The sequence below is a fragment of the Anas platyrhynchos genome, chromosome Z (genome assembly GCF_047663525.1).
Source record: "Anas platyrhynchos isolate ZD024472 breed Pekin duck chromosome Z, IASCAAS_PekinDuck_T2T, whole genome shotgun sequence".
NCBI classification, from domain to species: Eukaryota; Metazoa; Chordata; class Aves; order Anseriformes; family Anatidae; genus Anas; species Anas platyrhynchos.
The window spans coordinates 8721020-8747227 of record NC_092621.1 but is presented as its reverse complement, the minus strand read 5'-3'; the positions used below and the strand labels follow the sequence as shown (position 1 = coordinate 8747227).

The 26208-nt window shown below is 44.8% G+C and overlaps 1 protein-coding gene across 1 annotated transcript in view; it reads right to left on the bottom strand.

The window, feature by feature from the left end:
• UBE2R2 (ubiquitin conjugating enzyme E2 R2) overlaps positions 1–26208 on the bottom strand; it is a 51392-nt gene that overhangs the window by 5599 nt on the left and 19585 nt on the right. The window contains exons 2-3 of the mRNA XM_027446478.3: positions 5917–6003; positions 1446–1543 (exon numbers count right to left, since the gene is read on the bottom strand). Coding sequence (XP_027302279.1) covers positions 1446–1543; positions 5917–6003 — 185 coding nt within the window. The remainder of the gene's footprint in view (positions 1–1445; positions 1544–5916; positions 6004–26208) is intronic.

The window sequence follows — 26208 nt, the reverse complement described above, 5'->3', positions numbered from 1 at the left end:
CTGCTTCTAAACTGTTTAACTTGCTTGACATGTAGTCCTAACAACTGGAGGAGAAATATTGTTTTTTCATACATTTGATATGGTTAATAGCCACGTGAGCAGAAGGACAACTCAACACAGTTCAGAAGTACACAGTTTAAAATACTATTTAAGTTAATTAAAAAATTAAAAGCCAGTCTGGACTAGAACTTCAGAGAGCTTCATGCTCACTTCTGCTTGGGACAGATGGATTGGATAACATTTAGCTTAAGCTTTTAAGGTAAAACTCAACTCTCACCTTAACGTCACACAACTTTTATAACTTCACACAACTCAGACTGTTTCTCTTGAGCCTTTTTAACCTTGAAGTAGCATGCTCCAGGAGGGAACTTCAGTTATAATTTGCTGACTGCTACAAATCCTAGTTTGCTGCCACGTTAGTTCTAGTTCAGCACTTTGCAGTGTGTTACAATCCCATTCCAAGGGTCAAGAATCCAATAAAACCCCCTCGCTAGATCTTTGCTTTGACAAAGGCTTTTTGCAAATTAATTTCATGAAGCCAAGTTAGATAAAAGCAGAGTGAAACCATCAGACTACCCTCTTCATATCTCTACATTCCCTCATAGGGATTGAGATCCCTGGCTGGATCCACCCTGAATCTACCAGTGGAAAAGAGATTTAAACTAAGGAACCAGTATCTAATAAATCATTCTGAAAAAAACACATTTTTTATATGATGTGCTAAAAATATAAGATCAGTTATTTTAACTTTGTTTGCATAATGAATCACATTAAGTAGTTAGAACAGAAGTACCTGAGTTCAAGGTCCCTTCCCTATGTCACTCGTGCCGCACAGGTCAGTGATTTGCTATTTGATGTTTGTTTTTTGAGTTCTTTATTGGCAGCGTCTTGAAATTAGAATGAAATCCAGCTGATGTTTCAAAAATGGACATATCAGCCTTGAATGTCTCTGCTACTTAATGATTGTTTGGTTTTGGCAGCAAAAGAACTATGTAGCTAAGTGCTACACACCACACTACAGGGCAGGAGATAGGGACAAGTATTAGAAGGCAAACTGCAGGTAGCACTATGCATAACATTACTCCTATGGGACCTGAATACTCAGAGATATCCTTTTCCAATAGTTGGTATCTTTGAAAAGTTTGCATAACCAAAGTGTGGGGTAACATGGCTTGGGAAAGATTAAAACATCTGAGATTGCTTTAAGAACATGAAAACCTGTGAACACAGCAGAAGGCTCTACATCATTAACCCAGCATCAGGACACACAGCACACCCCAGCATCTTCAGACAGCTTGGTGAGTTCAGTTCCTACCTGACTCAAGCTCTAAAACCCCCTGAGGTCTTTAATTCCCTTCCAAACCTTTTCCCAACACAGGCTTTAGTCTAGGAGAGATGACAGGCCTCTGAGGTCAGCTTTGTACACCACTGGTTCACACTGTTACCTGACGTTTTGGGTAGGATTCCACCTCTCAGATGGCAGCTCTCCACTTTGCGGGTCATCTACAGGTGGGTGAAGAATTGAAATACATACATCTCCGTTCTGAAAGACAGAAAGCAGAGTTGAGAACAGCCCGGCTCAAGGTGAAGGTCTGAAGACTTAATTCCATCTCTGGCTATGTTTGAGCAGTTTTGCCTTGTTGGTATGAACACCCGTAAGTGCCAGTAAAAATGAACAAGAACTGGAAACAGTTCTCAGTCCTTCCTAGGTCTACCATATTAATATGTTCAAAAGGTTCCCTTAGTCTGCAAATTGATATAAAACAATCTCAGGCCAAGATATTTCAGAGAATGTAGCAAAGCAACCAACAATAGTAGTAAAGTCCCATAAAACTAAATCAGTCTCTAGACAGCACATACAGTCATTGTGACAGAGATGAGCTTTAGTCACACAAGACCTAAAGTAGGGTTAATTATTTTCTTCCCCAGTGGTAACTGAGTTAGCTACAAGAATCTCTAAATTCAGGGATTTAGCACTCTATCCTAGCTCAGGTATCAAAACAATGCTTCTCCTGGGATGCGCAGAGGTTGAACAGATGGTGCAAGGCAGGCTGAGGCTGCTCCCCGAAGACGTAGCTGTTTGAAATATCAGGTGAAAGAAGCAGGAGATGCTCCCTGAAGGTTTCACAGGAAGTCCCTTCCAGCATGCAAGGGAAAGAATATTTTGGCAGCATATGGAAGCCATACAGCTACATAATCCTCAAGCTGTGTTTTACTCACCAGCGTTATAGCCTGAATATAGATCCAAAGTTTCATAATGCCTACCATTTCTAAACACTGAGAATTGCTTTTACAGGTTTCTATCAGCAACAATACCCTGACACGATTACCCCATAGGGGTACTGTAGCAATGTTCACCACAGCTGATGTCCTCCAGCAAAGCAGACCCGAGGGGCTTGTGGGGTCCCAGTGCCACCACGCAGGATGGGGTGAATGACAAGGCTGTCACTCGTCACCTTGATCTAAGGTACGGGTTGCTCAGAAGAACAAGACAAACTGAGGATCAGCTTTGTAGGAAGGAGGCTGCAAACAGGCAGCTCCCCAAGCACTAGGTCTCAGCTACGTCCTGAGGACCCTCCAACACTCTCTGCCCCTGGCAGCTGGAGCACAAAGCAGCGCTGCTCTCAGCCACAGCATCCGTGCCTCTGAGCCCCAGGCAGCAATCCCAGCTACAGAGAGCAGCAGCTCACCTGAGGAGCCTCCCAAACGTTTCAGCTCACTTTGATTAACAATGACATTTGTTTTACAGTCAAATGAGATCCTACTTCAACGGTGGAGGCTTGTGATCGGTATCCAGAATTCGGCTATGCACTGAACCTGCCAGGTATGCTAATTTAGCAAGCCGATGTCATTTTGAAGCAGCTTTTTGTAAAGAACATAACTATGAAAAGCAAAGTAGCACCTGGAGCTGCTGAATACCCAGGCATATACTTCTGTTGCTGGAACAGTTTGTCATAACAAGGCAGTTTCTTTTTCAGGACTCCAAGAGACTTGCGCAATCCATAAATATTTTTAATATAATTTTAAGGTGAAATTAACCTTACTAGTGCTAAATTATGTCTATGGCCTATTCTGGATTTATTCACAATTTCCCCTAGCCTACACAGTTTCTCCATTACATGTCTCCCAGGAAAACCTAGTGCTGACCAAAAGAAAGCATTGTGGCACACTGGGGAAGTCCCTGGTGTCACGAAGAAAGCAGCACATAGACCAACAGATATTTTGTAATGTGAAAATGAAGAGGGAAGTGAGGATGTTAGGTTTCCTTTTTGCAACAATTAATGTTACATCATTGATAATTCCAATAGGGCAGCACTGTGTTAGTCTGGAAGAGCACAAGCATCATGGGGCTTAAGATCAGCATGAGATTTTAGGGATCGGTGCAGGCAAGGGGAGAGCTCATCCTACATACATTTTTTGAAAGATAAGAACAAGGAGGATGATGTATTTATCTGCCAGAGGAAGAAAAAGTGCAGGAACTAGCCCATACTTTATTATGACAGAACCAAAACGCCTGTTACCTCAACAATAAAAACCCCAGTACTAAATGCAGTGTTACCAAAATCCAGCCAGGTGACCCAAGCAAACTGGAGACAAGAAACACACAAGCTCCTCGAGTCTCTGCTCAGAACTGGAACGTCAGCCTCAACCTCTCCATCTGGTCTCACCAGCAGATTCTGCAAACTGCTACTTTCTTTCATCTTCATTACACTGAAAGATATTTTTTCCCTCCTGACAAACCCTCAAACCTCAAGCCCTTTGCTGATTTATTCTCAGTTTCATTTGGAGTTATCCCAGTGCCTCATCTTCAATGCTTAAGTGTTGTTTCCAAAACAGCCTGCAAGCTGCTTCAGATTCCCTCAGCTCCAAGAAATACTGCTATGAACACAAAGTACAAAGCTGAGAGCTGGAGTATTTGAACAGTAACCCCAAAATACACCCATCAGGTTTTGGGTTACTTTCTCCTCCTACCTTCAGTTGCTCCTAGAGCCAATTTTTCATCTTTCCACTGGGACTGGGCCTTTCCAAGATTCGGTTTGTACATACCACTTTGATAACCATTTCCCACTCACCTCCTGCATGAGAATTTCTGGATTCAGAAACAACCTCTACAGTGCGGATCTGCAGTAATATGCAGGTCCCGAGATTTTCTTTATTTATAGACCAAGCTCTCATGTAACTGAAAGAGAGCCTTGAAGAGAAACACCATCCTTGGCTACACGTTAGATTTGATGTCAAGTCCAAAACTCAAGCCAGGAGACTGTCAGATGGCTGATTTTAGGAAGTCCCTGGGCATAACAAGGCAATCCTCCCAAGCATCCAGTAATTAGAACAGATTACTACCCTGCTCTGCACTGAAGTTTGGACAGGCTTTTGGCCATTTCTGCCTAAAACATCAGTGCACTTTAGTGTGACACGAAGTGCACTCATTCTGGTTGGACACCCAGCAGCAGCAGCTTGTTAGAAAAGAGGCTGCAGAGCCCAAGGCATCAAGTGAAGCCACTACTTGTTCACAGTGAGGAAGTGACATTCCTGTTTTGAACTGGACCCAAAGGAAGCCTGCAGAAACTCAGAGACCTGTGACAAGGTGACAGAGCTGTACTAACAGGAACACTTGTGAAAAAATTTTTACCCTCTCAAACTACTCCAAGCAGCAGTCCTAGCAGGCTGACACGTAGTTAGAATATTCTGAAGTTTAACAGGAACTTGACCGGCCTCCACTAAAAGCTTAAGTCAAATTTTATTCCAAAACAGGCCTTCAACTTTCAAATACGACTCGTTGAAATTGGGTAGTTTTGAGCTGATTGCACTAAGGTTAGTAGCAACATCGCACCCACGAAACGAAACGCTCCTTCTTGCTGTCTTTGCACTGTTGAAGTCTGTCTCGAGCTGCTGCTCTGTAACACGACAGCTCAGCTCAGCCATGCTGACAAGCTAAAGATCACTTGATGCACAAAAGCCCAACAACAAAACACAGCCTAGCCAATTTGTGGCACACGCAGGGCCATTTTGCTATGCCCAGGCAGTGGCACAGGAGCACAGCTTGGCCCCACCAGCCCCCATGCTCACACAGTGCCAGGATGCACCAGGCGTCCTCAGCACGGCACCTCCCAGTGCTCTGCTCCACGCTGCCTTCACCCTGAGCCTCTCCAAGCAGCCTGTTCTCAGCATCAGAGACGATGTTTTCAAGCTAAGGAGTGCTGCTTTCTGAAGGGCATTTGTATACAAATGTTCCCCTTCAGGAGCTGCTACATACTGGTACCAGGATCCAATTACAGATGCAACAGCCCACAGGTGTTACCCTTTGAACATGACCCACACACACTGAACTAAGGGCTGCTCCAAGCTGGCCTGTGGACATTTAGCCCAGAGCTATCTGTTCAGTCTTCTCTGAAGAGCAACCAGGCTGCACAGGACTCCTGAAGCTGGACTCCAGCCCAGCTCTGGTTCTTCTGCAGTCAGAGTGCCCTGAGACCAAACCCTTTCATTTGCAGAAGATTGTTTCTTGTTTCCCTGTTATATCTTGTTGTATCACACAAAACAGTGGGATAAGCCTTGAACTGTGTACAAACAACCACCAGTTGCTTAAGTATCAGAGGAGGGTAAGACACCAAAGACCAAATCAGCTTTCATCCAAGAAGCCCTTAAAATTGCCAGCACTTGCAGTACTGTGCTTCAGCTGGGGCTGCAGGCTGCAATTGCAGGTAGGAGAAAGGCTCCATCCCTGCTTGCAAGAACAGCTTTTCCTACAGGTTTTAGGATTAACTGTTGCTGAAGCACAAATCTGACATTTAATACAAACAGCTTACCACTTTAGTTATGGCTAGAGATATTTAATACCATCTGTATTCCATAAATTTAAGGACCTAAAAAGCCTTCTCACACATCTAGGAAAACTTCTTTCAAAAGCCTTACCTCATAAATGTTGGGGTGCCACATTTTGGTCAGGAATCTGAAGGTAGGTGGTGAATATGGATAGTCAATAGGAAACTTAATGTGAGCCTGGAAAAAAAAATAAAAAAATTTAATTAGGAGACAGCACAACAGGAGATCAGCAAGCTACCATGACAATGAAAAAGTGGAAAATGCACATTCAAGTAAGGCCATTGAGCATTTCACATACCAGTGCCCATGTGGAGCCACAATATAACCCCACAGTTTCTTATAAGCAGAACAGTAACTAAACAAGAAAACAAAAACCTAAATACCTGAGCCTTTCCAGCCCAGGTCAGTCCTGAGAACAAGCCAAAACTTATTTTCCACATCCTGATTCATGCAGCACTATCCAGCAACTGTTGCTCAACAGGGCAAAACAGATGTGAAAAGACAAAGATATTGTTTGCTTGCTGGGTTCAGAAGGAGGCTAAAACCATTTGCCATGATGAAAAGCCCTGTTTTACGTGCGCCAGTGCAAAAATTTTAATTTAATCTTTCCAGAGGGAAGATTTGTTAAATGCTTGCTTAACTGACACCCAGGGCTTTTTGCCTTTCTTGTGAGAATAAAACTGGTCCATCTACCTGGGTTCTTAACATCACACTTCTTGCCACAACAAACATGCCCGAGTGCATTTTGTGTCTGTTTAATAAATCTGTGCAACCCGATGAACCAAACACCAATAGGACAGGATGGTGAGCGCTGCCCTTCCATACACACGAGATCGGCAGACAGCGGTGGGGCAAGACTGAACCAAATCAGTTGTGCAGAGGCTGCAGAGATCCCAGCGCTGGGTATGGCTGCTGTGCTGCCCTGCCACTTGCAGCAGCTGGAAACGCCAGCCAAGTAGGAAAAAAGGGCTGAAACTGGACAGGTTAAGAAGCACCCAGCCCAGGAGGTGGTCGCTGACCTTGCTCACAGGACGAGGTATGGGAAGGTTTTGTCCCAAGTCCCAGAAACGTAAGCAGGCAGGCAAACAAATTCAATCACGAGCAATTAAGCAGCTGGCTACAGTTTTACTTACAGACTGGCATACGCCTTTGCATTGTAACCCAGCTTTTATTGGGCCAAAGTGCCGGGGAGCCAAGAACAGAAGGTTTTCTGTTCAACTTTATGAAACAAGCTGAGCAGCTCACATGGCTTTACGTGCTGCACGTCTGCTGGTGCCACTGGCGGCACGTGGGTCTATTACGGCAGCATCAAGTCCTTCCACCACAGGAATTTGCCCCAGCATGCTCACAAGCAAACGATTCAGGATTTGCTTAAACAATCCTAGCCCTCGGTTTAAGGTCAGTTACGTGAATGGCACTGCTCCAAGAGAGCAGGCAAACGCCTGTTATCACCACACCACTGCAGAAATAAGCAGCTGCTGCAGTGAGACAATGCCTGGCTCCAAAACGTGCTGCCCAGGACTGGGAGCAGAGCAGCGATTTACCAAGGGCAGGGCAGATTTACTTCACCTCAAGAGCTGCATCTTGTAGCTGCAGACTTCTCGGGACCACTGGGGTTTTCCCAAGCCCATTCCTGTGCTTACATGCAATTTCAGGAGATCTGAGGCTTGAAACAGCCCAAGGACTGAGATTAAAAATACAAGAAACAACAAAACTCAGGATGGGGCTAGCTACAAGATCTCTTGGCAGGAGCTACATGCGTGTCTTCTACACAGGTATAGTAACTAGGCAGCTAAAAACCTTGCCAGCAGCTTATCAGCATCATCTTCACACCCCGTATACGCAGCTGGGGGCTCAGGAAGCAGGTCCCACCCCTCCCCACACAGCCCCTCTGCTCCCACATCCCACATCCTGGGATGAAGCCCTCAGGGCTGGGTGAAGACCACTGGGAAAGCTGAGCCATCCAGCACCCATGGGCTCTCTGCATGACGGCCATGCAGACATCATACGCCCTAGGAGATGGTTTCCAACTTCTAGATCCTGTTCTGTAGCCACAGCTCCGCAATAGACAAGGGCAATCTGCCCGCCTGCAACAGCAAATATTAGAGAACTAATGAAAGTTGGTGTTTTGCCATGGGAAGGATGCCTCCTGAGCTCTGGCACCAGAAAAATGCAACTGGAGAGAAATTAGAGGAGTCTTTTCTGCTCATGCAGAAGCAGCTGAGAGCCAAGCTTGCCTGTAGCCACTCGCATGTTTGGGGGACTCACAGGGGCACGCTGTCAGTGGCAGTAGCTAGCCTGTGTGTTTAGCACGTCAAGATGCTGTGCTGGAGCACAAAGCACACGGAGCCTCTGTACAAAGCCTGATTTCAGAGCCACAAGCCCCTGAACTCGGAAACCCCGCATTACAAGCAGGGATTTTCTAAAAAGCGCCACTTTCAGGTCCCTGCACTGAGATCATTCAGAAGCTGAAAAGTGAAACCAACAGCTTTCCCAGAGCATTATAAATAGGTCCCTGAGGTTTACTCTCCGTCTCTTCTGCAACACAGGCTATCACAGGAAATTACGTAGAGCTACTCCACACTCGCTGAATGCTGTTTGAGTTTCTGGAGGGTTAAGTTAGCCAAGAAATTCCAAAACAAGCTGCAAAACTGCTTGCTCAGACACAACAGCCACACTTACAAGTCAGGTTTCTCTCCCTCCCCCCCCCCCCCCCCCCCACACTAAAAGCCCAACTCTAAGAGGCAAAAAAGGAACTGAAGTAGGCAATAACCATTTTTTTTTTCTTTTTAATAAAGCAGTAGCAGTTTCACCAATCTAAAGCAAGTTCAGCTCCGAGCTGCTTCCCACAGCTGGCAAGCTCAGCCAGGGGCTGCCACACACCCAGTGTCAGAGCTGCAGGGCAGCTTGCTCCCAGCCTGCTTACAGCCAGGTGAATTTAGGACCCCAGATTTGTTGCCATCCACACACACCTTCAAGCACCCAGCCGTGACTGCATTTACCTGTTTGACTCCTCCAGCTGAGCATAAACTAGCCAGCGATAACCCTGATTTCAGCTGCCATCTCACCGTGGCTCTTTGACACCACAAAATGCATTTGATGTGGGGATGGTGGACTGATCACCCAACCCATTCCCCTTTCCCCAACTTATAACTGGTCACATGTATGGTCCCTAAAAAAAAAATAAGTTAGAAACCATTTTCCCAAGCTACCGCAATGAGAACTGCAACCCTCAAGTTGCAGCACACCACATTTTAAGGTTACTGGGACACCACACTCATTTCAGCTGTTTTCCTATTTCACTGCCTTGCTCCTTAGCATTGCCAATGGTGATCACACTTCAAATTTCAGTTTCCTTCAGTCTCCAGCTTTGGTAAGGCACAGCCACAGTGAAATCCATATATGCTGGAAAAATAAAATCCTACTTGATATCCATGTTATCAGCCTGAAAATGGAAACCTAGTGTTTCTGCCAACCACTGGATTAAGCCCTGATAGCCATTATGAATAATTATTGCAGTGATTCTGAGTTTCCAGAGGTCTTGCCACGTACTTGAAGCGACACTTACAAATTAATACCATCTCCCTCTTGGTGGGAAACACTAACACAAGCAGGATTCCTGCCTAAATTCAGCTGTCTAGAAATTCAGTATTTATTCCAGCTTACAAAATACAACATTTTGTAGTCTGACACGACTTATCCTACTCCTCTCATGCTGGAAAAACCCAGACGCCTTGTTTTTAAGGCAGCGATGGTAGGAACAGCGAATCCATCCTATCTGTCCTCTGCAGAAAGGTGACGGGAGGGGGATAAAACAGGGGGAGCACCCATTTCCTGGAAAGCCACCAGCGTCACAACAACTGACCTGATTTGGGGATATCAGGGGAACCAGCAGCTTGTTACAGCAGCCAATGGAAACTGCAGCTGCTCGATGTTTCTGACAGTGCCTGGCAAAGATAGTTTTTATTTTATAACATCGCCAGCTTAGCACAAGCCTTATGAACACACACAGCAGCAACAGAAGCGAGCGTCCACTGAAAAAACAACAAACTGAGATATAAAGGAAAAGTTGGATTTTTTTTTTTTGTGCTTTTTGGTAATGTTTTTGCGATGATCTGCTCCAGCCAGCCCAGAGCCTGCAGGCGGTGTGCAGCTCTCACCTCCTGCAGATCCCCCCCCGTGCCCAGGCAGGAGCTGCAGCCCTTGCAGGCAGCACAAGGTCTCCGTATTGTCCCTTGCCCACAGGCAGAGCCAGGCTCCTCGCTGCACACATCACGGCTTTCCGTAGCTGCACTCCTAATGAACATCTGCTGCCAGCACAGCACTACCCACACCGTGCATTTAACACAGGGGAAAGGCAGCATGAGCAGGAACTACAGACTGCTACTGGGTTAAGTGTTAATATCTAATCCCACAAAACGCCCTTTATTGCTCCTAGCACGTCGAGCGTTTATACAATTCATCTAATGGATTTGCTTCCTCCATATTAAGCCTGGATTACTGCATGCAGTATTAAATACCATGTGCCGGAAAACACGTTTAGTGGAGGTCAGCAGTAAGTCCCACCAGCCTGTTTCAAACATCAGTGAGGTTTCAAGCACCCCGCAATCGGTTCAGCTTCAGAACTGGAAAGGCAGCACTGACGCCAGCTGCATTACATGCTCAGTTATTTGACCAGGGAACAGTGACCGGAGGAGCAATGCTGCTATTTCAGCTCCAGATCCTGTGATTTAGGACCCAAGTAGTTCCCTGTGGTAGAGCCGGGTGCTACCCTGGTGCTTTAGTCCCTGTTGGCATGACTTCCCTGCAGTGCCATATTGCTGTGTTGACATTCATTGTGCTTTTAGAGAATTAGGACCACATCTCTGACCTAAGTTAGGAGGTCATAGACCAGGTGAATTAAGACTTTCAGTCCTGAAAGCTCCCTTGTTGCTGCAATGGCCATATGGACGTTAACAGCAGATACTTTATATTCTGTATTACCTGAACTGTTTCACAGGGAATTTAAAATGCAAAAGACCTGACTGTGAAGAGCGAGCTAGAGCTCACAAAAAGGACATTAAGCTCCTAAACAAACAAACAAACAAACAAAAATTAGAGCCACAAGTCAGTATACCAAAGATGAGTCGAAGTGAGGTTAACTCAGACAGGTTTGACAGGCAGAGGAGCCCATCCTTGTTTCATACAAGTCGTATCTTATATGTAGTTCCTAATGTAGTTATCTAAGGCATTACCAAGAGCTTTCAGTAAACGATTGCTCAGACACAAAACAGATTTCCTTTTACCAAAACTTCTTGTAACAGTAAAATGTTACTGATAAATCTTGTAGTTGCATCCTCATGAAGCTGAGACTGAGTCACACAACTCAGAGCAAAGCAGCCAGCCTGGCCCACGGTCCAAATAACAATCACACCTTTAAATAGGGGCTTTGAGCCACATATTGGTCTTTCACTCCTTGGACCTGAAACCAGAGGACTAACCATAGACATGATGCTGGGGTTGAGCTGAATGGCAGCAGGAGGGCTCCCCGCAGCCCTGTTCAGCTGTTTTACATCCAAGCTCTTGTGATCTCACACATCCACACTCTGCTGTCTGGGGCATCCCAAGGGACCTGAGTAAATAAAACTGCTCTAAACAATGAAGTCAGTCAGAACAAGCAGTGCCTGGAAAACAGACAGTTTTCTTCTAGCGTTACTCAAAAGACATAAAAGCTCCCCCCCCTCTTTTTTTTTTTTTTTTTTTAATGTTGTCTGTTTGATATCCTAGAAATTCAGCCTGGAGATTTTAGCCTCCATGGTGGTAACTCCTCCTGACAGCTGCTACTCATTCAGGGATTGAGTTAGCCTGCACAAGTCAGCTGCACTTAGGATCTCGAGCAGTTCAGAGAATATATTTCCTTCCTGCAGGAGTCAATACTGCAAGGATAGTCCACGATATTGCCCCGCTAATTGAGACAGCCACTTTGGCTCCTGCCAAAAAACACTCCTTGTCCTCCCGGGCTCGGGAACATCCAGCTGCAGACAGGGCAGCTGCTAGCACTCGCGTTCTGGAGAGCTTGCAGGGGGACAGAAAGGCAGGGCCGGGCTGAGAGCTGAATAACAGTTTCCCTTGGCAGCAGGCCACCCGCACGCTTGTGGAGCTGTCCCCCCGGTCACACAGCCTTGCCAGTGAGGGGACAGCAGGCCCACCACTGCCTGCATACAAGTCAGATCTGCCATGCCCCAGCTCTCAGGCAGAGAAGTTTTTCCTGCCCCAGCTCCCAGGCAGAGAAGTTTTTCCTGCCCCAGCTCCATGTCCCAGGAGAGTAATGGCCAAGCCAGTGTCTCAGAGCAAGACAGACTTCTGATCTCCTTGGTACAAGTGCCTAAGACTGTGTTACTTTGACATTTTTTGCCCCAAACTGCTGGCCATTTTCCCCAGAGCTCAGGCAAATGAGCAGGTACCAGCAGCAACCTAACAGCCAGGTGCCCTCCCATTACTGTTCTTGTCCTTTTGATTTCACATGGTGCTACAAAACCCACCAGGCTTTGTAGGTATCATCCAGAAGAGATGCTGAGTTGGAACAGAAGAACCATCAAAGTATTTCTCTAACCTGTCCATTTTCCACTTGGTTTTTGCATTTGTCTGCCAGCTCAGCACAGAAAAGGCAGCTACCAGCAGCTATATAGGACAAAAGCAAACAGAACAGCTCAGTCCTCTTCTGTACTGCTAGCTGCCAGCCCAACAGCTTTGCTGAACTTCCCCCACATAGCTGAGTGCTACAGCAATTTCGTATTCCCACCCGAGAAAGAGAATGCCATAATGAGGTTTCTGTATTTTCCTGGGAATTTCCGTGCTGAAATATTACTTCATTCTGCCTCTAATTCAGCCTTCACGACAGGAGCAGGACTGATTAAGAGTGACAAGACTGAAAAGATCAGAAATTCTGACGGGCCAGATGTGAAAGCTTTTGTGATGGCTGAAGTCCTCACGCTGAGACTCTGCTCCTGGGTCTGATGACTCCGCCACTTTCCCTGCAGACTGAACACAAGCTGCATGGCATGAAGTCAGGTTCACTGGGTGTGCATTATGCGGAGAGGCTGCACTGTGTGACTATTTTCTGGGCAGAAACGGTTGACTCAGTTCTTATTTATATCTGTACAAAAATACTGACTTCCCCATTAGGACAGGATAGGAAGAATAAATCCTAGTGTGTGAAGCTGGAGTCTCTCTCTGGTGTCTACGTCTCACTGAGGGATCTAAAGGTACTCGATGCTGCTGTACCTGTAGGGTGCTTCCTGTTGTACATCTCCACCTAGGTCTCTGCTTTAAAGAGAAGCTGTCCCTTGAAGGAGTCCTGCTGTAGGTGTACCTGGTACCTGACCTGCTCAGGGCTGACACTAGCTGAGCTGTTCTAGAAATGGTTTGTGTCCACTCCAGGGAAAAAGACAAACATCACCACAATTTTGTAACTCTATTAGCAGAAGTAATAGAGTTTTGCTGGAGCAGTGGCAGGAATATTTGAGGCTGCTTATTCAAAGTATCATGCTACGGTGCTGGCATCTCCGGCAGCATGTGTGGAAGCCCTTCAGTTAAGCGTGCATGAGGTTGACATTCTGGGCATCTGCCTCCCCTGGCCAGGCCTCAGGGCCCAGCAGATTGTCTCATTATGAGCTGCATTAGCCTACAACATATTCAGCATCCCGTTCAATCTCACGTTTTGAACTTCCATGATCTGGGTAAATAACTTCCTGTAAGCAGATTTATACACAGACACTCCGTGCACCCATGGAGTGGCTGAACAGGAGGCAGTATGATGTACTTGGGACTTACCCTGGCAACTGCTACAGCTTCGTTTGTTCATATTCAGGCGATCAGGAGCAAACCAGACTGCTCTCACAGCCTTTTGCATCAGGCTTGACAGAGTTTCTATGAGCTCAACTATTTGTTCCATTTTGGCAGCTCGCACGCTCACTAAAACGCAGCAGATTGCTTTATTCTTCCGTGAGGCAGGCCATACAGTTTGCTTCTGCTGAGCAAAAAGATGATGTCCAAACTAGCTTGATACACAAACACCATTTGCTCCAGCCTGTTTAACTATTTTTAGACAGTTCTTTAAACAAACACCAGCCTAACCATTCATGAGTCAGTCAGTGACTAATTGCCTTGATTCTCTTCATATGCAATCCAGGCTGCATGCGAGAGGAGAGCATTCCTCAAGGGAAACCAATCACATGCTCTGCTAAAAACTCAGGGCAGGCCTCGATGCAGTCACCTCTTTCATAAGCAGCAAGGGGAAGGGAATATTTATAGCATTGCAAGTGTAAACCAAAGCACGGTGCTGCAGTGTTACACAACTTCGCATTTCTCATCACGGCAGGCAGGCAGTTCTTCAAGAGGCTTCTCGAGCTGGCACACCAGCTTTTATTTAAACAAGAGAGATGTTTGTAACAACTGAACTAAGGAAATGCAGTCCTCTAAGAAACTTACCTATGCTGGCTGCCACACAGAAGCCAGCTAAGCACTCACGCAGCCATGCCTCTTGCCTTTCAGGTGCTGCACCGCCAGCTGTGAACCCTCCTGCTGGGAGCTGGTGCCAGGCAGCAAGTCCAGGCAGAGGCAGCTCGCTCTTACTCAGCAGCAGCAAGCACGTCTGCTGGGCTCTGCCGCTTCCAACCCAGAGCGCTAAGTACAGCAGCACCGTCTCCTAAAAAGGAGACATGGCCAGGATTGCATTAATGTAGATTTATAAGCCTGTATAAATGTAACTGTATGATGCACCTGCCTGTCAAGCATCCGCAATCTCCTCTGAGCCAGCAAGGTTTGATGCACCCCTGCAAACTGCCCCCTGCCCAGCGCCTCCCAGCTCCCTGCAGGAACTAGCGCCGTGTCAGGAGGCGTTCACCAGTGGGAAGCCTGTGTCCGAGATACGAAGGGGTATTTTCACATTATTGCATAATGATGTGCCTGTCACCTCCATTACCACAGGCTGCTTCAAGCAGATCAAGTTTAAGTTTAAGCTAAAATAAGTGCATTAGCTGATACATACCCGACCTTGCTTCCAGGCTATTGTCTCTAGGGTAACAGCGTGTCTTTTTTGTTAGTGAAGAGTCAAATTCAAGAAGCATTCAGTTTTGTGCCATTCTCTACCTCTTTTCACCCCTGCCTCATGTTTTCAGTGATTCGGAGCTCACAGCATAACAATCAGCGTGGCTTAACTCATTAGCAGCAATGACTTGGGCTTCCAGCAAACAGCACGGCAAGGGATGAGAATTAATGAGATGAACCCTCACATTTAGTCTTTTTTAAAAAAATAATAAAGAAACAAAACTCAAGTCCCAAAACGTTAAAGTGCATGCATCTTGATTTGAGCTTCAGCCTGCTAAGGAAAGGGAGAGCGGCTGGAATCATATTTAATTCATTTCATGATTTCAAAGCAGACACCCACCTTACGTCAATACCAAAACATGACTTGGCAGCTCACCGAGGCCTCACGGCAGAAAGCTGCTACTCCTCACTCTGAGCAGCAGTCCTGCCCCCAGCCCAAAGCACGGGCTGGACAGAAACCACCGTGGTACCAGCTCCTGCAAGCCTACATGCAACAACTGCCTTACAGCAGGCAGAGGACCCCCTTCCCCTCTTACACTGAACAAAAGCAGGTGCTGTGCTCACAACAAAACACTGCTGCTGTAGTCACAAGGACGAGGCATTCACCTGCTCTGGTGACTCTGAAGTACTTCTGTTATCTGAACCACATCTTGAGTGCTTTCTGCTCGGCACCATGCAGACCTCACACTTGCAGCGTGGGCCTAAGGAAATGGTTACCAAAGAGAAATCAGCTCACATGCAGTCCTCACCTTCTGCAGAGCACTGCAAGTCACCTTGCTGTTGTAATGATCACGCCTCATTTAAAATCTAATTACAAGTGGCTAGACAAAAAGGCATCTACAAAATGGTTGTTCTTATTAATAGATGAATGCTTGAAAAGACATCTTTCAGGCCAGATGGATATACAAGAGAACACACAATGAAGTGAGAGCTAGCATTGATACTCATACCTATGTTCCAACAAGTTACTGTGTAAATGACTAATATGACATCTAGATAGAGCCAGAATCCTCACTTCCCTGAAATAACTCCCAAAAGAGCCAGCAAAAAGGTGCAAAGCAGGTTGTTTCCTCTGCAGTGCAGTACAGACATTTAAGATACCCTTTATGCTTCTGACAAAAACAGAACTAGTACAAAGGAGTTGAGTTTGCAGACAGCCTTGAAATTCAGCTTGCGTGTAATCGTAAACATTCACAATAAACTGGAAGGCATACCTGGTAAGAGTAGCAGCCAGGAAGAACCACTTCAGACTACTGCAGGTCAAGAGGTGCTCAAGGTCACAACAGAGAAATGCAGGGGGATAGGCAAGACGAGAACACGGCAGGAGATCCGATCGTTTGGGCAGAGAAAGCTGGACTGCAGCAACAGAGCAAACTTCTGCAGTAGTGCAAGTAACAATGACTCTTAAATAGCTCTAGTAACACTACTGTCTACCAGTGCAGAGAAAGGAACTGGGGTGAAATTAAAAGTTAAACAATTTTTACATATCTAAGCATACGTCGTAGATATGATGCTTGATTTAAAGTGGCAGATTGAATTAACTTTGAAAGATGCTTGAGTGACAGATAAGCAATCATCCAGAAGTGTCATACCAGCATAGGGAAGGGAAGCTCTATCATAGATTGACAGTCTGCACTTGCACTTAGGAGTTTGGATGAAGAAAAGCCTTCAAACACTACCATGGAAAAAAAGAAAGAAAAAAAACCAACAACAACAAAAAAAAAAACAACCAAACAAAACAGAACAATCCAAGTTGAGCAGCAAGATTAAATGGCAGAGGTAGATTCACAGGAAGAGAGTTCTTGCAAGGGATGCTACAGCTATGGCTATGGACATTTGTAGGAACAGCTGATGCCTGAAGAAAAAGATTTTTAGAGAACTTAGAGCACGTTCTCTATTGTGAAATACTGCTTTATGTTTAGAGCCTTCCGGTGAAATCTCCAAGACTTTTTTCAGGTTCACACTTCCTTTAACGTTTTAAAGTTTAAGGACACTGACTGAATGCCAGAAGGACAGATGATAAAACCCAGCCTTCCCAGAAGGGAAGCCTCCCCAGAAACAAGTCACACTGCTTTCCTGCAAAGACTCCTCTGAACACTCTTCCATTGATTAAACACCATGACCAGCACACATAAATACCTGTGACTACATAGACCTCTGCAGCTTACTCCACAAGCGTGCACTCTGTCTTCAACAGCTGCAGTAAAGTGCTCCAGCACACTGCCACACTCAAAAGCTGTGGCATCCACGTGGACTGTTTGGGAATTTTAACACCTCTTCATTCAGAGGAAAGTTATACCTGCACACCTACAAAACCTGAGACCTGAGTGCAGGACTTGCTGGTTTGTACATGGAATAAACTGGGGATGTCAAAAACCAACAAAAGACAGTACAGAAAATTCACCCTTATTTATATGTTAGCCTTGAGTCCATGAGGATATTCTTCTCCAGCTTACAAGAGTATTTTTGTGAAAACATAGTCCCAATGTTGTTCAGCTGTTGGATCCAAGCCTGAACCTCAGCTATGTGGCACCTGAGTTGAGATGCCTGCATCCCACCAAATTACAATGCAGTGACAACCACTTTGCAGCAGAAGCTTAGTGATTTTAAGAACACAAGTATAAATACAGCCCTGTCACAGGAAACCTACCACAGACGTGCATGGAAGTGTCTGAATCCTAAAGTTACTCGTGTGGGTAATAACAGCCTCATCTATACTGGAATAAAATACGTTGATGTTAAATGAAAATTACTTACCCACACTCACATTACATATACTGTCACACTAGTTTCTAGTTAATAGTAAGCACTGCTCCAAGATTCTACTCAACATCACTTTAAAGTTCATGAGCAGTTAATGGTCTGTAAATATTTCAGATTGATGAGTCAGGTTCAGCTATACCATCAGAGTGAATGATTATTTTGATTAAAAATCAATTCATTGCTTGTGAAGAGGTGTTACGCTGACAGATTCAGACATCCGCATCCTACTTAAAGGATGAGGTGCTCCGTCACACAAACAAGTCCAAAGCAAGACTTGGAGGAGCCTCTAGTGGTGATAAAGCAGATGTGATTATGAATTAACAGATACTCGACTGTACGGGAACAACCTCGCTGACATCTGTGCTGGCCCACTGATGCGTTGCTTCTAGTCAGATTACCAGTAATCAGTGTCTGAAAGCCACAAAAACACGTGGTACCGAGCAAGTTGATTTAAATCTTGCTCTGTCTACTGATTTTACATTACCTTGATTACAGTAAGGAGGATTCTTGTCCTCCTTAGGCTGCAGATAGCATTTAGCATACAAACTGAATAAAGAATTCCAAAAGCTTTCTAGAACGCGGAGCGGTGTTCATACCTGATTTATGCAGTCCCACACTGACAGGCCAACTACTGTTTTTAATTAAATTGTGTCTATGCACAGAGAAAGTAAGGATATTTAAAATCTGCACTGCAGAAACAAATCCTCTGAGTGATTTTACACCAACTTTAGGGCAGTATGTTCCTTATGTGCCGAGACCATTCAACGCTTCGCTTTAGAAGACAACTTTTCCAGAGCATGCACTCTGTTGACAGGATCAACTGCAAGCTCTCCTGTTTGCACTCCATTTGGCAAGCCTGAGAACAGATCTCAGCGGCTACACAGCTTCTCAAGTCACAGAATCAGTAAGGATGGTAAAGACCTCCAGGATCACCTGCTCCAACCATCCCTCCCTCCCCAGTATCCCCCACTAGACCCTGTCCCTAAGCACCAAGTCCAATCTTTCCTTAAACACCCCCAGGGACGGTGATGCCACCACCTGCCTGGGCACCCCTTCCAATGCCTGACCACTCTTCTGCTCTTCCTGAGAAGAAACGTCTCCTCATTTCCAACCTGAATCTCTCCTGTCACAACTTGAGGCCATTCCCTCTTGTCCTGTCGCTAGTTATCTGCCAGAAGAGGCTGACCGCCAGCTCCCCATGACTCCTGCAGCCCAAGTGTGAAGGCATACTGATGTGCTGTATAGCAAAAAGTGGAGAGCTAGTTTCACTCCCTCAGGAAGTTTGGAAATGTTACACTTTTTGGTAATCACCAATACTGACATAATGTTTTCTTCAGCCTAGCACAAGAAGCCAAGTCCAAAATAATTTGGAGATCTGCTTGCATCCACCCACATGCCATGTAGTTTCCAGTAAGAGCCCTTAAAGAACTGGAGGACGTGCAGCATCAGCTGGCATCAGGCACTGAGCAAAGCAGCCAGCTTCTGCTAAAAGGTTCAGATGTCGAAAAGGTTAATGCTGTTTCAGCACTTTGCAATGGTAGCTACAAGCTGGGTGCTGTTAAAGTACTTCAGAGAGGTTTGGCTTTCAGCAGCTGAAAGATTTGTTTCACAAGAAGCTATAGATCTCTGTTTCATGACTGCGCTTGATATGCAAACTAAAATTTCTCTAAAAAATCATTAACGGAACTGAAGTTGAATTATTTTTCAGATAGTACCAGAAATTACACAGCTGCACGCAGACCAACTGAAAGCCCACATGATCAGCATGCTTACAGCAATTGCCACTTGACAGGGCTTGCTTTGGAAGACCTGGATATACTAAAACAGAAACTATGGGCCTCAAGGCATTCCCTGCATAATAAATAATATATAAAAAAGCCAAGCATCATCATATATTATTTAAATTATAAATATAATAAACCCTGCTGCTGTGTTAGATTTCTGGATGAGAATTACACTGCAAATTGACTGGAAGTCAAATACAATTTTTTTCCCCTTAAGTAGTCTGCAAAGCTGTAGTTTCAGCTAGTTATAATTATGTTCCTGTAAGAAATCTATTTCCTGAAAAAAAAAAAAACAAAAACACAACAGAATAACTGAGTTGCTACCATGGAGCATGCATGTAACAGCGTGCATTTACAGCTCTGTATGTCTTGGCAGAGTCAGGAGATCAGCACGCTATTTACTGGGATGGGAGAACCATGCAAAGTGACCAACAGTTGTGAACTCCTTTCCTCCAGCTGCTTTATTCTGTGTCTTCCTCAGTTGTGCTTTTGTACAGGAGCAGCCATGTGCTGGAAATTTTGGGCTAGGAAAAGCCTCGTGCTATACATATGGTTTTAGTTTAAGCAGCATCTAGCCATGCAAGGGCAGTCATGGAACACAGTCAGCTCACAAAACCACCTCTGACTATGCACTGCCGTATTGCAAAGAGTTTTGAGGAACAAGTGGTGGAAATACCTGCACTATAACAGCAGTAGCATGGGGGGCAGCTGCAGGAACTGCTTCCAAGCACTTTCCCCATTAGAAAAGCCACACACAATCAGCCTTGCTCCCTTTCTTGACAATTCAGCATTATTGACGATAACCACTGCCCAGTCTCTCCTACCCCACCTCGTCCCAGTTTTCGTGGCCTCCACAGAAAAGCATTTTGAGCCATGCAAAATGACTTCCATCAGAGGCAGCGACAGCAGTAACCTTGGCTGGCACTGAAGGCAGCCTGGGAAGCTGAGGATGAGATCCGAGAGCGCCTGTTCCTGCACCAAAAGGCGTAGCATTTCACAGATCAGCAGTCTGCCTCCACATCCCTCCTGCCCCGAATGGCCCTGTGAAATAAAGACGATGCATGTCCTAGGAACAGCCCCAGCAATACCCAAAGCGTATGCCAAGACAGGATTTTGGGTGACCGGTGCAAAAGATATTTGTGTATACTGCAGAGAAGGATCAAGTGCCAGGGAACCCGGCCATGCCAGCCTTCTCATTGTGCATCAGGCACACAAACAGCCCAACCAAGCATTACTCTGCCCCTAAGAACTGCCGCGTAGCTGATCCTTACAATTATTATCCATCCATGCGTTGTACTGATTCACATTCAGCAATGCTAGCTTTAATGCAATACAGCACATCACGCAGTACCTCCAGAACCTGGCCTTTGATTGTCTCACTGGAAACAAGTTTACACCAACAATCAAAACCTGAAAACACTTTTTTTTTTTAATTATGCCAAACAAATTGAACTCAACAACTCTCAGACTTTAAAGGACAAAGTGCTTCAACAAAATGGCACGTAGTAAGTTACCTCTTCCCCTGTGCACCAGGCTTATCGACAAGGATAGTCACAGAACTGTTAAGGTTGGAAAAGCCCTCCAAGATCATCTGGTCCAAACATCCCGCTACCACCAATGTCACCCACTAAACCATGTCCCTAAGCACCATGTCCACCCGTTCCTTAAGCATAAGAAAGTAAGGTCACTTGCATTGGTTTTAACATTCACACAAACACTGCCATCTTGAACTTGTTAATTTCAGAGACATTGGCACACTGCTGCTATCAATGGATACATTCACTTACCAAAAAAAAAAAAAGTAATTTCTTGGAAGCACAAGAGTAAAAACGCTATCTTCTTTTTTGTTTTTTAAACACCACATTTTGGTGCACCTGAACACACCCAGAGGCAATGCTTATACTTGAATATGAGCATCTCCTTACTACAAGATGCTTTGCAGTAACAGATGAGCTCTCCTCCCCTGCATGGCAATAGCTAAGCAATCACACAGAGATAAGAGAATCCCTTTTAACTCCCACTTTTCACCCACCTATTAGTACAGTCATGAATACTTACTCTAATAGGACTGCCTTCAGAGCTTTTTAGAAAGCTTAATTATCACCTTTGGCATCAATTAGGTCAGCAGAAGCTGGTGCTTTCTGAAAGCTGCTGGAGAGCAAGACAGCTCACTTACCACTGGTATGTGAATTTACGAGGGAATCAAAGCCATTACTATCACAGGAAGCAGTAGAAGTCACATACAGTATTGACAACATCCATTATATATGCTTTTGTTTCAAGTCAAATTTAGAACCTGCCAAAACGAAAAAAGATTTCTCAACAAGGACTTCCCCCTCCCAAACAGGGCACCTGCCTTCTCAGCTACAGATTTCTTGATGCTCAGTCTCCACATCTTGGCCACACTGCTGCTGATATGGACTTTAAAGTTAACAACAGACAGGAGTTAATACACATCACCAACATTCAATATACGTTCAAATCAAGCTAGGTTTTAGCAGTGGGGTAAGGATTAGTCTTTTTTTTTTTTTTTTTTAAAAGAGTCTAATTCAAGACACATCCAGTTTCAGATTAGCATGCTATGCTTTGAAGTTTGGAAAAGTTGTTACTCCCCTCCCCAGCCACCACAAATGGCAAGAGATTTCCCTACACATTCCTGCCTGGTTGCTTACAGCAAGTATCCCAGGTTCACTCTGAAGGTTATTGTGCAGTATCCACTATGTGAGAGGCTACAAAAAAAAAAAAAAAGGTCACTTTTCTTCAAGGGACCTTTTGATATTCCCAACATTTGGGGAAGTCAGGTCAAAGCTTGCTAGAAATCAGGTGTCAGTATTGAAGTAACAACAGCACACAACTCATTTGGATATCAAAAAAAAAAAATCAGAATCCTTGGGTAGTTAGTTACCCTATGTCATGCTAAGAGGGACATTTGCACTAATATCAGGAATTCTTAACCTTCCTCACAGGATACTTGGGGCTTACACAAGCCATAACCCACATCTACCACAGGAAATACAACAGGGGTAGAGATATCTGCCATCACCACATTTTAACCTCAGGTGCTAACAGAGTAAGTGGCACCTTATTGATTTGCCAGTTCTTTCCAAATACTGCACGCTTCAAACAGCCCTGCAATGTAAGTTGATTAGACAATAGTCGATGTGTCCAGCAGCACAAGGGGAACGACATTTCATCTGCTCACGGCTCCTGCTCCAGTATCCCAGGAAACCAGCTGCAGCTGCTTGGTTCGAGTTGTGTACTATGGCAAAAATGCCCGCAATTCAGCTCTAATAACCAGCATTTCTTCAACTGCTAAGCGGTGTTTATAAGGCAGAGCAGCAGCTCCTCCATAGAATCTGGAGCATGAGCTGTGCTGCAAACGCCCGGTATGTCTGTGAAGTCAGGGCACTCCCATCGCAGAAATATTTCAGCTAGGTCATCAGCTGAGTTGCACCAGACACTTATATGGCATTTGCAGGGGCATCGGTACAAAGCCTGATGAAGCATAGGAAGTGTAGGAGCTCGGGATGCCAGGCTGTCAGAAGCTAAACAGCCACCCAGCCTGCTTGCTTGGAATGGCCCCCTGTGACCCCTAACCTCAAGGAAATTTCCTTAACCTCACTGAACACCTTTAGCCCTCCTGCAACACGTAAGCAAAAAGCTCCCACTGGAAGGTTTTCTACCTGGCAACACTTAATCTGAAATTTCTGTGTACTAACAGCTCTGATCTCTTCCCACTGAAGTGCTAGGTCATTCGGTTCTGAAGTATTTTGAATACTCCATAATAGCCTAAAAATTAAAGTGATTCAAAAGTAGCATATGTGCCATTTTGGTCTGCCTCTTTCCAGCCTGTGTTTGCCTTGGATCTGCCCAGTACAGACAGGTAAATACCAGACGATGCACTCCAGAAGTCAGCATTTAGACTTTCAAATCCTTCTTTAGAAGATGCTTTCAGAAAGCCATTTTTAGTCCAGTATTATTTTCAGTGCATTACACAGTTCAAGTAGTGCTTACCAAACAGTTATAATGTGAAGTTAAAAAGCAGGTACACGGAAAAATTCAGATTTACAAGGTTAACAGAGATATTCAATGAATTATCCTTCTGCTAACTTGAAGGAGCAGGACTGGGTTGCGCTGTGCCATTCTCAATCAAAACACTTTGCAGAGAGCCCAAGTGAGCCTCAGGTGTCCATCTCTGGGGGAGAGGCTGCCATTCTACATATAAGCAGCAGATGCAGATGGGACATTTAAAAGTAGCTGCATACACAAATGCCTATAACCATTTACAAAAGGTGACCAAGCCATACTTAAAGCTATTTTTCCCCCCCATAAAAAAAAGTCTCTTTTGTTGCTTTGTTCCTCTTCACCAAAATATGCAACTAAATGCAAGCTTAGCTGCATTACATTTTAATAAACAGATGAGGCAATATCAGCAACAAGACAGTGGACTGAGCAGACATAAGCAATTTTGATTTATTGCATAAATCAGTATCTGGAAGGACAAAAATTAAAATGACGGCTTGATTCTAGTGTCAACTGTTTAGAAGAAACTGCATATTAGTGCCAAAAACAGATCGGGAGATTCTTTCAAGCTTACTTTCCATGCAGTCAGCTTCACTGTTCTGTAGCATGAAGAGCCTGTCAACAGCAAGGAGGCATTTTAAAATAACAGAAAGTGTTACAGTGAACTCATTAAAGCTCTCAGGAAACTCAAGGGGTAGTGGATGGTGAACGCAGATGGAAACTAGTTTTAGAAGGAGATAAATTCACATCTTTAATCTTTTCAGTTAAAGAGATCCCAGTTCTAAGAACGTATAGGAAAGAGAAACCAGTGTGCTTTTATTGTTAAAGCTGTCCAGAAGAAGTGGTGGCAGGAAGTCTACACACTACTATCTGATAATTACCTACTGAAATAAGGTCAAATTTTCTTTAGATGCCTGAACTTCTGTATATGTTTTCCCCATTAGCAACGACAGGTCCTCCTTCCCCATCTATCTTTGGGGAACATCACTACCATCTTGGTACCAAGCTTGCTCATATACCTTCTTTCCACCATGGTGGATGTTTAAAGCAGCTGTATGTGTAAACGTCGTAGTAGCTGCTGTGCTGGTGCACAAACAGCGTGCACACTGCTAGGGGGTAACGGCAGAGCACTGAAGCTACAATACCAAAACAGTCCTTGAACTTGTTTATCTTTACAGCTTTCAAATGAGTGAGGACTAACAGGTACCACAAGAGCAGCTGACCAGCTGGATGCTGAGCAGGACAGCTCAGGATCCCAGTCCAGCAACCAAGCAGCACGTTGTGTGTGGTTTGTCACACCAGGACACAAGCAGCAATCAGAATTACTACACCAAAACAGATTATTAGAAGCTGGATGGATAATGACATAGCATGGGTGGCATTAATTGGTACAGGCATGTGAACCCCCACCCATCCCAAACAGAAAGGCATAAACTGTTGTTTCCTGCTCCTCACACTGAGCTATGTGTTCTTGTAAATCCTCAGTAATATATCTTTAAAAAAATTGTTGTGTCCAAACACTGAGCCCTGAGCAAGAGTACAGTAAGTCAGCACAGGTCACAGCAGAGGTCCTTCCCCCCACCAGCACTGGCACTACTGTTTGTGCAGCCAGGTAACAAACCAGAAAGTCCCTCATTTTAATCTAATTGGTTTCTTTTGGAAAAAAAATGACCACTTACGGCTTTATTTCTCTAGTTAGGTGTCAAGACTTTTGGCAAGAGGACCAAGTGGACATTTTTTCTTTCCAGCAAATGTGGAACTGCACACACAGGAAGAGTCCAGCCTGGACTCTACCTACTATTGAAATCCTGCACAAATATTTGTTCTTTTCCCTGCTAGGAAACTCATGACATGGGACAGTTTTGTAAGCTGTCTTTTTAAAAAAAAGAAGTATTTTAGGCGTTACCAACACTCTGCAAGTTGTATTTGTACATGTATATTCTCTCTATTAGTACTTTTTTGCTCTGGGAAGAACAGGCATAGCCACGGACTTCCTTCTTCCATCCCAATGTACTACACCTACCGTGTACACCTACCTACAGGGGGGTGGCAGCAGGAAGAAGTAATTTACATTAGTGACCAGCTTGCTTATGTAATGCTAGATAGCCGGGCCAGCAATTTCGACCAGCTTCAGTGATCACCTCATTTACAATGTAGATTTTAAAATTATGGCTTCAGCAGCACATGTACCTCTATACAGCATGTCATTAACTTGCCACGTTTAACTTTTTGGAGGAGATGAAGTACTTGCCAGAAGCCAGCTCTTACATCGCCTAGTTATAGCAGAAAAATCACTTGTCACCACCCTTCAGAATAGGCTGGCTTTCAAAGAGCTCTAATTTAATTGTATTTGCATGCCACAAGCTGTGCAGCAACCATCATTTTCGCAGTTCATTACTAGCCACAAAGCCCTTACTGCATTGTGGGCTGGGATATTTAACGTCAGAGATTTGGGAGCACGCTGGACGAGACACAAACAGCAAAGCACATCTCACCCCTAAGATACACCAACTGCAACCACTGCCTCCTGTAACAGGAACAAATTTCAAAACACGCTTTGTTATGCAGAGAAGAGCCTTAGTAGCATGTAGTTTTCTGCTGACTGAAGTGCCAGAGTTACTCTGCAGTATTTTCAATTCAAATAATCCTATTGGGAAGAGGCTAAGTGAGCATCAATAGGTGAAAGCAAAATAAGAAGAATGATGCTGAAACTAACACAGGATCA